We start from the raw sequence: 14,018 nt of genomic DNA on the forward strand, positions 1-14,018 counted from the left end.
TAGAGCCGTTTTCGAGATCCGGTGAAATACAAACATCCAAACATCTAAACATATAAACAGAAGTTGCTCGTTGAATAGTATAGGATAGGATAAAAATCTACGTTGTGAAAATAATTAAGGACTGGAAATTTTGTGAAGTGAACAACCACAAGACTTAACCTATTCCGAACCATGTGTAACCTTATCTAAATTTGGGAGAAGGATAGCACAAGGTTACCTTTTTTCTTTCTCTCCCTATCATTTTGATGATGTACTTGTATTAAACCATAAAGTATAACTTGAGCACAGAAAAAAAAGAATAAATCACTGTGTTCTTTCCTCAGTGACATTCTCTCTCTCTCTCCATTCTCCCTTCACTGTAGTGAGGTCCACTTTATAATGATGACTAATAAACAGAAGTTGCTCGTTTAATAGTATATATAGGATAGTCACTTGACTAATATCTATGTCTCGATTGATTGATTGATTGTGTGTTGTAGGCACTGCTTGACGACACAAAAGACCAGTCGTCACCGTGTCGCGACCTGGTGATGGTGAAGGGCAACCGTCGTGCCCTGCTCATCTCGTGCGGCCTCATCTTCGCCCAGCAGTTCACCGGCATCAACGTGGTGCAGTTCTACACGCAATCGATACTCGAAGACTCGAGCAAGCCACAGCAGGCGTCCGGTCTGCCGACGGGCGTCGCACCAATGCTGGTCGGCGGCACACAGTTCTTCTCCAGCATCCTGACGCCCATCGCCACGCGACTCTTCGGAATCAAGATACCGCTGCTGTTGTCCGCCCTTGGCGCTGCTATTGGACAGGTTAGATCTGGTTACGTTAGGTTATGTTTGTTCTGGTAGAATAGATTAGGTTCGTTCTGATCGAATTCCATACGTGTGTAAGCGTAGCTCGATAGTATATTTCTCATTCAGGCCAGTTAAGCCGGTTACACATTGAGCGGTTTCTGCCGCGGCGGTAATTTCGCCGTCGCCGCCGTTCTAGCAGTAGTCTATAGACTTAAATGGAAGCTTACACACTGGGCGGCAGAAACGCCGCGCGGCTATATTGCCGTTGGCGGCAGCTGTGCAGCCGTCCACTGCCACTGCGGCTGGCGGTGTTTTTGCCGCTCTTGTCTACGCAGTGGCGTACGTGACCAAATGGGCGTTAACACATTTGGCGGTTGTCTAGCGTCGTCGCTGATCAGTCGTCTTCCCAGTTGCTCCAAGTCAGAGGTCTTTGAAAATCAGCCTTTTAATTTGTGTCTAGTTGTAAAGTTTGTGAGTTGTCTATAACATTTATTTATTGTTTTATATGTTTGTGGTTGACGAGTGTGAGAAAATGAGTGAGTTAATAGACAATGAGTTGTTAATCACATTCATAGAACAGAGGCCAGTTTTGTGAGACAAAATGTGCAAAATACAATTAACTGAACACTCATGAAACAGAGAAGTCACAACACATTTCAGATGAAGAACTACAAGAATTATTTTGGCTACTGATCATACGTGGCGGTAATTTTGCCGCTGAAGAATGTGTATGCTCGACTTTTTTTCGAGGCGGCGACGGCAGTTTCGCCGCCGCCGCGGCAGAAACCGCCCAGTGTGTAACCAGCGTCAATGTGTGTTTGCCGGCGGTTCGAGATTGCAGATTTCAAGTTTGAGGACCCAGTCGTGGTGTGCTATTTTTTGCCACACCACAAACCACAAAAAACTGAATATTTGACAAAGTGTAAAGTTGACAAACTGAAATGAATACTTGATGTACCAAAATCTTGCAAACTGAAAACTATAGGTTAATTAAAAATCTGATGAAATGAGAACTTGACAATCTGAAAACTTGACGCACTAAAAGACGAACTGAAAACTTGACGAAATGAGAATCTTACAAATTGAAAACTTGACGTACATTTGAAGAACTATAAACTTTATTAAATTGACTTCTTGACAAACCTAAAACTTGACAACTGAAAACTAGATAAACGGAAAACTTGGCCTAATGAGAACGTGACAAAATGAAAAATTTGCATAATTAAAAACTTGGCAATGAAGAACTTGTATTGAAAGCTTGATGAAACTTATTCACCACCAAATACTACTCTTCTGCAAAAATTGGGTTGACAAATAGATTATGTCAAATAATTATTATAAATATTAAAATGTTGGTGTCTCAAATAATTACGTTTTTTTTTGGAATTCAAGTCACAAATCTTGATTACACAAAGAAACGTGCACCTCTTATTATTTTATCAATCTGTGTTATTTTATGGAAAATAAATGAATTTGAATCTTATTATTATTTATCTTTTTTTTATCTCTCTCTTTGTTATTTATTCGGACATTTTCATTCGGACATGTGTGGCATTTGTTGTATATTGTGACGAAGGTAATGCTTCTCAAGACCTCAGAAGCGGCTTTGTTCACAGTGGCTTTTGTTCACAGGGTGCTCTGGGAATCTACTTCGTACTGAGCGACATGGAGGAGGGACACGGTTCAGTAGCGTTTGAACTGATTCCAGTCATTAGTATGGTTTTCTTCATGGCTTCTTTCTGTATAGGTGAGGATTTCTGTTCTCTTAGCTTTCTCCCCCCACATTCAAGCTGAAAACATGAAATAGTTTTTAAAAAAATACATCAGATTGAAGAGAATCTAATGCTCTGAAATGTACTATAGTGAGGTCCACGTTATAATGGCAGAAAATATTTTCTGCTTAGGTTTCACCTTGTAGGCATCTCCTTAAACATAGATGATGTTTGCATGTATTCTTTTTTACTTTCCTTGCCCTATTACCATAGGTAAGGAAAGTATTGCTTTCCAAAAAAATTAAGGTACCCCGATTTCAAGTTTTCTAGCCTATACGTTTCAAGGTCCCCCAAGTCCAAAAACATGATTTTTGGGTGTTGGTGTGTGTGTGTGTGTGTGTGTGTGTGGTGTGTGTGTGTGTGTGTGTGTGTGTGTGTGTGTGTGTATGTATGTATGTATGTCTGTGAACATGATAACTCCATTCCTAATCAACCGATTGACTTGAAATTTTAAACTTAAGGTCCTTATACCATGAGGATCTGACAATAAGAAATTCAATAAAATTGAATTCAAAATGGCGGAAAAAATGGTGGATAATTACTAAAAAACCAAGTTTTTCACGGTTTTCTCGAAAACGGCTCTAACGATTTTCTTCAAATTTATACCATGGATAGTTATTTATCAGCTCTATTAACTGGCATGAGTCTCCTTTCTGGGAAAATAATGGGGGGTCCACCCCATCCTTGAGAAATGGACTTTGTAACCTCCTTCTCGTGCATGAGGTAGGTAGGTAGAGTAGTTCATAAAAAGAACACATAGTCGAGATATTTCATCTGTAGAACAGCTGTTTTGAAAAACTTTTTTAAAAAATCTTCGAATTTCACAATTTACACACAGGAAAAAGTACTCTGAAAACAATTATATACACACATATACAGAAGTCTGATCGTATTTTCAAATAAAATGTTGCCGCCAATCGTCATTACCTATGTTATTCCCCTAAATTATTCTCGTTTAAGAACGGGGCTTACAGTTCAATGAGCAAGGAAAGTTGTGTGATTGTACCACACCAGATTTTGTTAAGATGTAATATCGGGGCACCGAGCTTCGCTCGTTATTTTTATTTATTGATAAACAGAACACAATTCTCTAAAATGATCGTGTATATATTTCACAGCTGGCTATACGTCATCTTATGAATTTCGGGGATGCGATATTTTGATTTTTCACTGAATCACTCGCTCACTTTTTACTATCCACAGGCGACGAAAGTCTCTGCTGTTTCAGCCAAGGATGAATTATCCTTTTAATGTCGTTCAGCGAGTTTTTCTAAGGATGAGACCTAGATCAATCGAATCTTTATATCATAAACCTACTATGTTCCAAATTTCGTAAAAATCGTTAGAGCCGTTTTCGAGATCCGTTAAAAATAAATAACCAGATATAACAATAACCAAAATATATAAATAGAGAAATTGCTCGCTTAATATAATAGGATAAAAGTGGACTCAAATCAATTCAAATGGATAGCATAACCTATAATTTTTATTCATTCACAACTCTGCCTTCATTATATTATCATTCATCCCATCACCATCACCTAGGCTCAAAATACTTCTAGAAAGTCGCCTTTGTAAAATAATAAATATAACACTTGTATTGTGTGCGAAATGAATAAAAATATTTTATTCAATGAAATAAATAAAATGAAAAAGTGGAGAAAGATAGGAATGGGGAACTATAGTGAGGTCCACGCTATAATGGCAGTGGAGAAAGATAGGAGAACAACGTTGCCGATCCACTCTCTGGTCAATGCCTTCTATAGACGGTAGCTGATACAGGTTTATTGATGACATATTAACTGTTAATTCTCGTTTAAAATTATCAATCAGATTTTATTAATCAAGAAATTTTATTTTTCAATAATTTTGTAATAAACTAGCTGGCCCGGCGAACTTCGTACCGCCAAATAGTTTAACGCATGTCATGAAAAACTTTAGCTACATGCACACATGAGGAGGCGCGATGCGGCATTTTATCTATATAGATAATTTTCCAACTGCAAAATAAATAATTTTTCAAAAATCAATTAATTCTGAACACCGAAGACAGCACAATTATTCGAAACAAAGCAATTTCTTTAGATCATGTAAATCTTTAACCTGAGGCCGCACTGCTGGATGGTTACACACAGAACAGTCATTTTGTTTTTAGGCGTTTCGAATAAAATAGGCTACATGGGCGGTTATGGAGCAGCATACACTCTTGTCTACTATCTACCGACGGCTGTCGTATGATGCAATCATTATAACATCTGATTTTTATTTCTGTGTCTGGCCAGTTCACAAATCTTCTACCATAAGGATTACTTGCAAACTTTGAAGGACCGTAAAAAAGAGTCCTGAGTCGGATTATAAATTTGATAGGCCATATACCTGGTCATGAACATAACGAACACAACTTGAAAAAAAGTCATCAAATTCGGTGCACACATAAAAAAGTTATTGAATGTCAAAATTTGAGGCTCGATTTTTACTTTCCTTGCCCTTTTACCATAGGTAAGGAAAGTATTGCTTTCCAAAAAAATTTAAGGTACCCTAATTTCATGTTTTCTATACGTTTCATTACTTTCCTTGCCCTATTACCATAGGTAAGGAAAGTATTGCTTTCCAAAAAAATTTTAGGTACCCCAATTTCATGTTTTCTATACGTTTCAAGGTCCCCTGTGTCCAAAAACATGATTTTTGGGTGTCGGTCTGTGTGTGTGTGTGTGTGTGTGTGTGTGTGTCTGTGAACACGATAACTCCATTCCTAATTAACCGATTGACTTGAAATTTTAAACTTAAGGTCCTTATACCATGAGGATCCGACAATAAGATATTCAATAAAATTCAATTCAAAATGGCGGATAATGGCTAGAAAAAAACCATGTTGTTCACGGTTTTCTCGAAAACGGCTTTAACGATTTTCTTCAAATTTATACCCTAGATAGCTATTTATAAGCCCTATCAACTGACATGAGTCTCATTTCTGGGAAAATTGCAGGAGCTCCGTAATATTCCTGAGAAGAATGAATTTTGTTAAATTTCTATCACGATTTTCTCAGAAATGACTTGACCGATTTTTTTCAAATTCATACCCTGTATAGTTATATATCAGCTATATTAACTGGCATGAGTCTCCTCCCTGAGAAATCAACAGGGGGTCCACCCCATCCTTGAGAAATTTACTTTTTTACCTCCTTCTCGTACTTGAGGTAGGTAGGTAGAGCAGTTTATTCAAAAGAACACATGTCGATATTATATTTGTAGAACAGCTGTTTTGACAACTTTTAAAAAATTCTCAAATTTCATAATAAATTCAAACAAAGGAAAATGTACTCCGAACACAATCACAATAGTATAATCGTAGTTTTCATTATTTAGCTGCCAATCGGGAAAATGTTATTCCCTAAATTATCCTCGTTAATGAGCCTTATAGATCAATGAGCAAGGAAAGTTGTGTGAGTGTACCACACCAGATTTTTATTCATATAGATTTTCATGATTGAAATAAAATATTTTGTTAATTGACATTGTTAAAAGACGATCTGGCAACAGAGCAAAGCGAGAAAGGGAGAGGGCTATCCGCTTTATTGAATGATAGACAAGGATTGCTAATCAAACACTGCCATTATAACGTGGCCTCACTGTAGTGTGTACTTCCAATGTTGCCATTTAGATCATTGGAGAGGTAATAGATGAATGATTGTTATTCTATAATGATCAGCAAGCTATTCCCTAGTTTCGTTTCTCTCTTGTCGATGATGCGAACAAACACAACTCTACTCTCTCTCTCTCTCTCCTATATTCTTTACTCTTTATTGATTCATATAATAAGTACATCATCAAAAATGTTAGGGAGATGAAAATAAGGTAACCTTGTGCTATTCCTCTCCCAAATTCAGATAAGGTCACACATAGCCCAAAATAGGATAAGCAGTCTTTTAGTTGTTCACTTCACAAAATTTTCTGTTCTTAATATTATTTCCATATAGTAGAAAAATAGAAGATTGTTTTCCTCCACCTACTGTCTAAAGTACTTACTTTACTCCCTGAAACATAATACTAAAGTGTCACTTTTTCGCTCTTGGTAGTAAAGAACAGAAAAATTTCCTAGTGACTCCATTTAAATAACATGTGAAGCATCTCTATTTTAAAAACTTACAATGTAATAGGTAAGAAGGTCTAAGCTCAGATGAGGAAGCATATAGAGTAGTCAGTCATTGAGCCAAATAAATTCAATACCTCAACCAGATTTGATCAACATACGGTATGAAATATATGTTTGTATGCTTAAATTATTACAAACTTCATATCACTATACTAAAAAAATGTATAGATATTTTTTTTATATTCCATGCTATTCAAAATACCAGCCAACGAATATTCCTTATTAACTTATAGAATTTGAAACGGGAACTTCATCATAGCTGTAGTTGTGGCGGCCATTGTTGTTACAACTTTTGCCGACAAATAGCGCTGTCGACGGAGAACTGTGATTACAAGCCAGCTTTTTCTGTTTACTTTTCAGATTATGTTGTAACACATTGTTTGGTCACGTACGTTTTTAAAAAATATTTTATTTGCATTTTTTATAAAAATGTACGTGAAGGAAAAATGTTGTGTATATCACGAGTGAAAAATGTTTTTTCTCCCTCAGTAGAATTGTAGCCCTCGGCTTCGCCTCTTGCTTCAAACTTTTCCCTCAGGGAGAAAAAACAGCACTTTTCACTCTAGATATACAAATAACTATTGGCCTATTCTTTTAGATACATTTTTTGAAAGTGGACTCGCTTACAATTTTTGTTCATATTTTTTCTCTCTTTTTCCTGCTTTCTTCTCCATTTTTTCCTTTTTTCAGTCCTCTTCACCCTTCGTTCCTTACTTTTATACCCTCTACCTTCCTATTACATGGGAAGCCATAGTTGGCTAGGTAATTTTCCTCCTTTTTTCCCTTTCCAGCACAACCCACCATGAAGCCTGTTTTTGTATTTTATTAGAAGCTTATTTTTTATTGTGATTTTTTGTATTTTGATTTCTTTCATGTATTTTGTGTTAAAATTATTGATTGATTGATTCCTGTTTTTGTATTTTATTAGAAGCTTATTTTTTATTGTGATTTTCTTGTACTTTTATTTCTTTTACGTATTTTTGTGTTGAATTGAATAAAATTATTGATTCATTGATTCCAGTAGTTGGTTAACTGAAATTCCTAATAATTGTTGGATTAATTGCAGGACTGGGACCCCTGCCGTGGGCGGTGATGGGCGAAATGTTCCCACCCAACGTGAAGGCCCTCTCCTCGTCCGTGGTGAGTTCCTTCTGCTTCCTGTTGACGTTCATCCTCACCAAATTCTTCAAGATCGTGTCGGACGAGTACGGCCGGCACTCGCCGATCTTCTTCTTCGCGTTCTGCTGCTTCTTCGGTCTGATCTTCATTGCACTGACCATCCCAGACACACGCGGCATGACGCTACAGGAGATCCAGGATGTGCTCAACGGACGCACGCATCGCTGCCAGTCGCCCGCCGTGCGTCGCGTCACGCAGACCGGCTCCATGATTCAGATAATCATGCGATCGGGTCTGCTAGTCGAGCAGCCTGATCACTCCAAGAACCTGCTCGCTTCCGAGGAGGAACAACATCCCATGATCCCAATGATCACTGACAACAAACACGAGTTGCCCGCCAAGCACACCGCCATCTACAACAGTAAAGCTTACAAGGAGGCTACCAAAGTATGACAGCTGTCTAACGAACAAGACTGTTACGTTTACGTTCTACCAAAGGGAAACGACAATTCTTCATGATGAACAAAGTATGATAGTAACTAAGCTTCTCAGCAACACAGTTAACGAAAAAGACTATTATCTTAACGTTCTACCAAAGGGAAAGGACAATTCTTCATGATAACCTTTTTCCTTATCAAGTGTTTCTTAATTAAATTCTACAAGTATGGGTACCTATCAAGGTCTCTAACATTGTTAATGGAAAACGTTTGGTAATTTGGAGATGGAAAGACATTTATGCTCCACCAAAGGGAAATGACAATTCATCATGATGTTCAAAGTATGATAGTAACCCTCTTCTTCATCAAGGGTTTCTTAATCAAATTCTACAAGTGTGGGTACCTCTCAGGGTCTTGAGCAGTGTTCTATTTTTCATGAAAAAAATTGTAACCAGCTAAGCTCACAAGAAGGTCACTAAAGTATGACAGTAGTCTAACGAACAAGACTGTTATTTCCATGTTCTATCAAAGGGAAAGGACAATTCTTCATGATGAACAAAGTATGATAGTGACCTTCTTCTTTATCAAGGGTTTAATAATCAAATTCTACAAGTGTGGGTACCTCTCAAGGTCTTAAGCAGTGTTCTATTTGAGGCTACTAAAGTATGACAGCTGCCTGACGAAAAAGACTGTTATGTTCACGTTCTACCAAAGGGAAAGAACAATTCTTCATGATGAATAAAGTATGATTAGTAACTAACATTTTCAACAACACAGTTAACGAAAAAGACTTGGCTTCTACAGAAGGGTTTGTTACAATTCTTCATCAAGGGCTTTTTCATCAAATTCTACAAGTACGAAGACCTGACAATGTTTCAAATAGTGTTAACGATAAACGAGATAAAGAGACTTTCATGTTCTACCAAAGGGCTTGTTACAATATTCATCAAGGGTTTTGTAATCAAATACTTCAAGTATGGGTACGTACCTCTCTAGGTCTTGAGCAGTGTTCTATATTTGTTTATGAAAACTTTATTGAGTTGAAGGTGAAAAGACTTGACTGTTTTACCTATGAACTTGACGCATTTATGCGAAGGCTGTGCAAAGGCTAAAAGTAAACTTTCTACTGGGGATAAGTTTTTCGATTTGTTTACTATCAAGGGAAAGTTTACTCAGGAAAACATTTTTTTTCGATTATTGATTACGAGCGCCTAAAGTTTAGATTTTTCGGACAGAACATTTCAAATTCGGTGAGAGATAAATCCATAAAATTTAGAGGATGAATTCTTCATGATATTGTTGATTTAATATCAATTTTTGAGAACGTTATTCAATTTACAAAAAATGACCAAAAATAACTCAACTTATAGTTGGTCATTTTGTAAATTGAATAACTTTCTCAAAAATTGATATTAAAAAAATGTTCTTTTCATTCAACTTTATTTTGAAGGATTCATCCTCTAAATTTCATGGATTTATCTCTCACCGAATTTGAAATGTTCTGTCCGAAAAATCTAAACTTTAGGCGCTCATATCTCAAGAAGTAATAATCGAAAAAATGTTTGCCTTGGAAAACTTTTTCATTTTGATCGCTTGATGGTATAAAAATCGAAAAACTGAAAAATATCACCAGTAGAAAGTTTATTTTCAGCCTTTGCACAGCCTATATTCTACAAGAATGGAGACCTGACAAGGTTTCAAATAGTGTTAACGAAACACGTTTGTTAAGTTAGAGATGGAAAGACTTTCATGTTCCACCAAAGGGCTTGTTATAAAATTATTCATCTAGGTATTTTGATTGTATGACATGGATTGTATTTTCTTTCAATTATTGATCAAGGGTTTCGAATTCAAATTCTACAAGTATGGGTACCTCTCTAGGTCTTAAGCAGTGTTCTATTTGTTTATATATTTTTTTTTTTTTAGTTTGAGGTGGGAAGGAAGACTTGATTGTTCTACATATGAACTTGACGCATTTACTTAAGGAGGCTTATTTTAAGCAGCTACTCCATCAACGATTTCATTTGTTAACGAAAAAGACCTGTTCATGCTCTACCAAAGAGCTTGTAACAAGGTTTTTTCAAGTGATTTTAAAGGTGGTAGTCCTTGACAGGTACTCACAGTTTTCTATTTTGTTGACGGATAAGCCTTTTTGTGCCAGTCACACAAAAGCCGGTTAAATTTTAATTGTGATTAATTCCACGAGAACCAATCAGAGAAGCCGTTTTATCAAAAATGCCTTCTCTTACTGGTTTTAGTGAAATTAATCACAGTTAAAATTTAACCGGCACTTTATGTTCAGGTTTCACCTACCAAAGGACTATTTACAATTCTCCATCGAGGGTTTTTTCAATCAAATTGGACAAGTGATTTAAAAGATGATCGGCGTTGACACCAACCTCCTCACATGCAGTGTTCTACTTGTTAACTAAAAACAGTTGTTGAGATCGAGGTGAAGAGACTCTTATCTTCATGTTCTACCTCTGACTTGGACTCAATTCAACAAGTGGTTTTCTTCTAATAAAACCAAAATTCAACAAATTATTTAGAAGAAAATCGAACTTGCATAAAAACCTTCCACAAAGTTTTATTTGTTGAGTTGGAGATGGATAATACTGCTATGTTGATGTTCATTATTTCAGAATTTGACTACTTCATCTTAAATAGCTTTTTTCTGGGCTACTCTTGAATATAAATAAAAATAGAAATCCAAGTACCCTTTTTAAAATTAATTAGTCATAACATGTTTTGGCTGTATGATGTCATTATCATCTTATAATAACTTGATCTGAATGGCATCATATAGCAGACTTTTGACTAAATAATTTTAAAAAGGGTACCTATCTTCTAGGAGTGTTATACTGTCTCGTCAAAACTCTTCTATTATGACTATCTATGATCGTGTACAGTAGGTACTACCTCTATACTTTTGAGAGTATATATTTAATGAAATCGGGATCCTACAAATTATTTTGAAGGTTATAAATCTGATATCATCACAATGATTCGAAATTTAATAGTGTTGATTGATTATGAAGGGTGTTTTGATCAAATCAAAATTCTACAAGTGGTTTTGAACTTTAGATCAAAACACAATTAAAGTTTTGCTAGTGTTCAAATAAATGTGTTTTCAATTCACTTCAACTAACTTGACTCAGTTTTTACTCTAAAATGATCTTAAAAATTCAGTTTTTGAGATTTTAAAAGTACCGTATTTTAAAATCTTGAAAATTCAATTTTTGATATTTTAACATTTAAAATATTAAATTTTTGAGATTGTAAATGTACTTTAAATTAAAAAAAAAAACATAGTTGAGATTATCTCAAACTAACTTTCAATAATGTGGTGAAACTTCCACTGATAAAGGAAGCTAGAGTTTGTATAAAATATGTTGAGACTTGGAGAAAATATCTGTGTTGCCAAATTGTGCGAAATTTCAATCTTTTCATGCAAGCCCATATGACAGGATGTATTCAATTCGACAACACAGTCGATGCAGAGTTGTCAATTTGAATGTATCCAGTCATATGGACTTGCATGAAAAGATTGAAATTTCGCACAATTTGGCAACACAGATATTTTCTCCAAGTCTCAACTTATTCTACACAGACTATAGTTGTAAGCAAAGACCTTAAAGAGATATAGACCCACAATGCCTATGCCTTCCCAATGATAGTCTTACTTGAAATTGAAGGCCGTCATTGGGGTATTTTATCACGAGATATTATATCTATATATGTTTGTAATATTATAGATTACAAAGGCATTGGTATGTGATAATCTCATAGGTTGACCCCTCAATGGCCGATTTCAATTCCAAGTACGACACTAGCGCTGCATGTGAGTCAATGCATCTTTAAGGTCTTTGGTTGTAAGATTTGATATGATTAAGTTCAAATGGAAATTTTAAAATATGGAAAATATGCCGATTGCTGTGAATGATTTTTTCTTCTCAGATTGAAAAAAAAATCAGAGGTCTTAATCAAGTTCTTAGGTACATTATTTACATTAATAAGCAGCTTCTGTCTACTAGTAGGCCTACACATGAGACATTATATATATAGATTCATGAAGAAGGTTTCACGTCTCACTTTTCAATTAGCTATTTCATTCTTTACATTAAATATTTGATGTTTACACATTTTTGTAAACAGGTTTGCTTGCATTTACTGTGAATTGAATAAATTCTTTCAAGACTCCTTTTACTCTCGGAATATAGCTTTTTGGAATTTTACAGGAGCATATAGTGTTTTACAATTTTCTATATATTTTTTATGGTTAGTTGATCGTTCTCGGTGCAACCAAGCTGCCTCAGAAAAAAACATATACAATAACATTGAAGGCCTTACATTTTTCTGTATGGAATGCTAAACTATACATATCAAATTATTTATTATAAGAAAGGTACAGTAGTAAAACTATGCATAAATATAATAATCATTCGGTTACAATTATTATCATCATCATCATCTATTATTGAATACATTGACATGAATTTCATGAGTGATTCGTGTTGGAGGATCATATTCTTCATGATCAACGATTTCCCGATCTTTCTATTCCCATTATACAATAAATTTATGATATATTCATGTGTATGATAATTATAAGGAAGCATTCATTCACTTAATGTTACTCAACTATATTATAGTCCGATTGTTTTGTATACAATATATATATTTAAGAACTTATGTAGTCTTAGTGATGAATACCTATATGTATTCTTTGTGATACTTTTCCATCATTCAGTGTATAATCATAGAGAAAATATATCATATTTTAATCATAATTATGCTATCTTTCCTCTATGGTATAATATTGTTCTTTCACTCTGAAACCAGTCATGATAGTTGTTTATATTATTTATGAAATGAATGTGTATAATACATTTATATGCTTACTTAAAATGTGTATAAAGTTGTGTTTTAAAGCGTTGAATTCCAATAAACCAAATTGTGAACAAATATATTTGTAAGTTATACCTATTAGAGTTTTATGTTCCCCTCAATCCAGAATGTCCATTCCTTGAGACGGTTGCTTTGACCGCAGCCACCCCTAGTAAGTTTGAAGCCGGTTTAAAGCTCGGGATTTAGCTGAGTTCCAGACTCAGTCCTATTATTGAGTTATAAGCATTTGAAGATGAGTGATTTCTCTGATCTGTGAGTGGAGGTACGATTTCATGTTTCAGTGAATGACTCACCCTGTATTGTAGCGAAACGTCTCATATTATAGGACAACACTTGTCAAGCTCTATTCATAGCCCGAATATCAACCAAATCTGGGAGATTCGCATTTTTCATGAAATCCATTAGTAAAATCTTGAGTTATAAGCATTTGAAGATGAGTGATTTCTCTGATCTGTGAGTGGAGGGAAGATTTTTTGTTTCAGTGATTGACTCACTCTGTATCGTAGTGAAACGTCTCATACTAGTAGTTCTGTGAACAGTAGGCTAGACCTCGCGCTCAGTGAGTTACATTGACCTGTTGTTATGTTTTCTCAAAAATAAATAAATAATTTTATCAATAAAAAATGTCTAGAAAAATCCTAAATAAACAGAGCTTTCTGTCCTATATCGTACCGTGACGTGTCGTCCCGGAATGTGAGTGTGAGCGCTGTTATCAGGTCTTGCTGCAACTGTCTGCAACGTTGATGGAAAGATACAATTTTCAAGATGTTCGATGTTTTTGAACGGGTAGTATCGTAGTCCACTAGACAGCTGATTTATGATGAATAATTCTATAGTCTGA

The 14,018-nt window shown here is 35.4% G+C and overlaps 1 protein-coding gene across 1 annotated transcript in view; it reads left to right on the top strand.

The window, feature by feature from the left end:
* LOC120353060 (facilitated trehalose transporter Tret1-2 homolog) overlaps positions 1-8,982 on the top strand; it is a 78,318-nt gene extending 69,336 nt beyond the window's left edge. Inside the window, exons 5-7 of the mRNA XM_039435572.1 lie at positions 480-803; positions 2,421-2,535; positions 7,780-8,982. Of these exons, the coding sequence (XP_039291506.1) occupies positions 480-803; positions 2,421-2,535; positions 7,780-8,285 (945 nt within the window). The 3' untranslated portion in view covers positions 8,286-8,982. The remainder of the gene's footprint in view (positions 1-479; positions 804-2,420; positions 2,536-7,779) is intronic.
* The last annotated feature ends 5,036 nt before the right edge of the window (positions 8,983-14,018 follow it).

The sequence above is a fragment of the Nilaparvata lugens genome, chromosome 9, assembly GCF_014356525.2.
Source record: "Nilaparvata lugens isolate BPH chromosome 9, ASM1435652v1, whole genome shotgun sequence".
Lineage (NCBI taxonomy): Eukaryota > Metazoa > Arthropoda > Insecta > Hemiptera > Delphacidae > Nilaparvata > Nilaparvata lugens.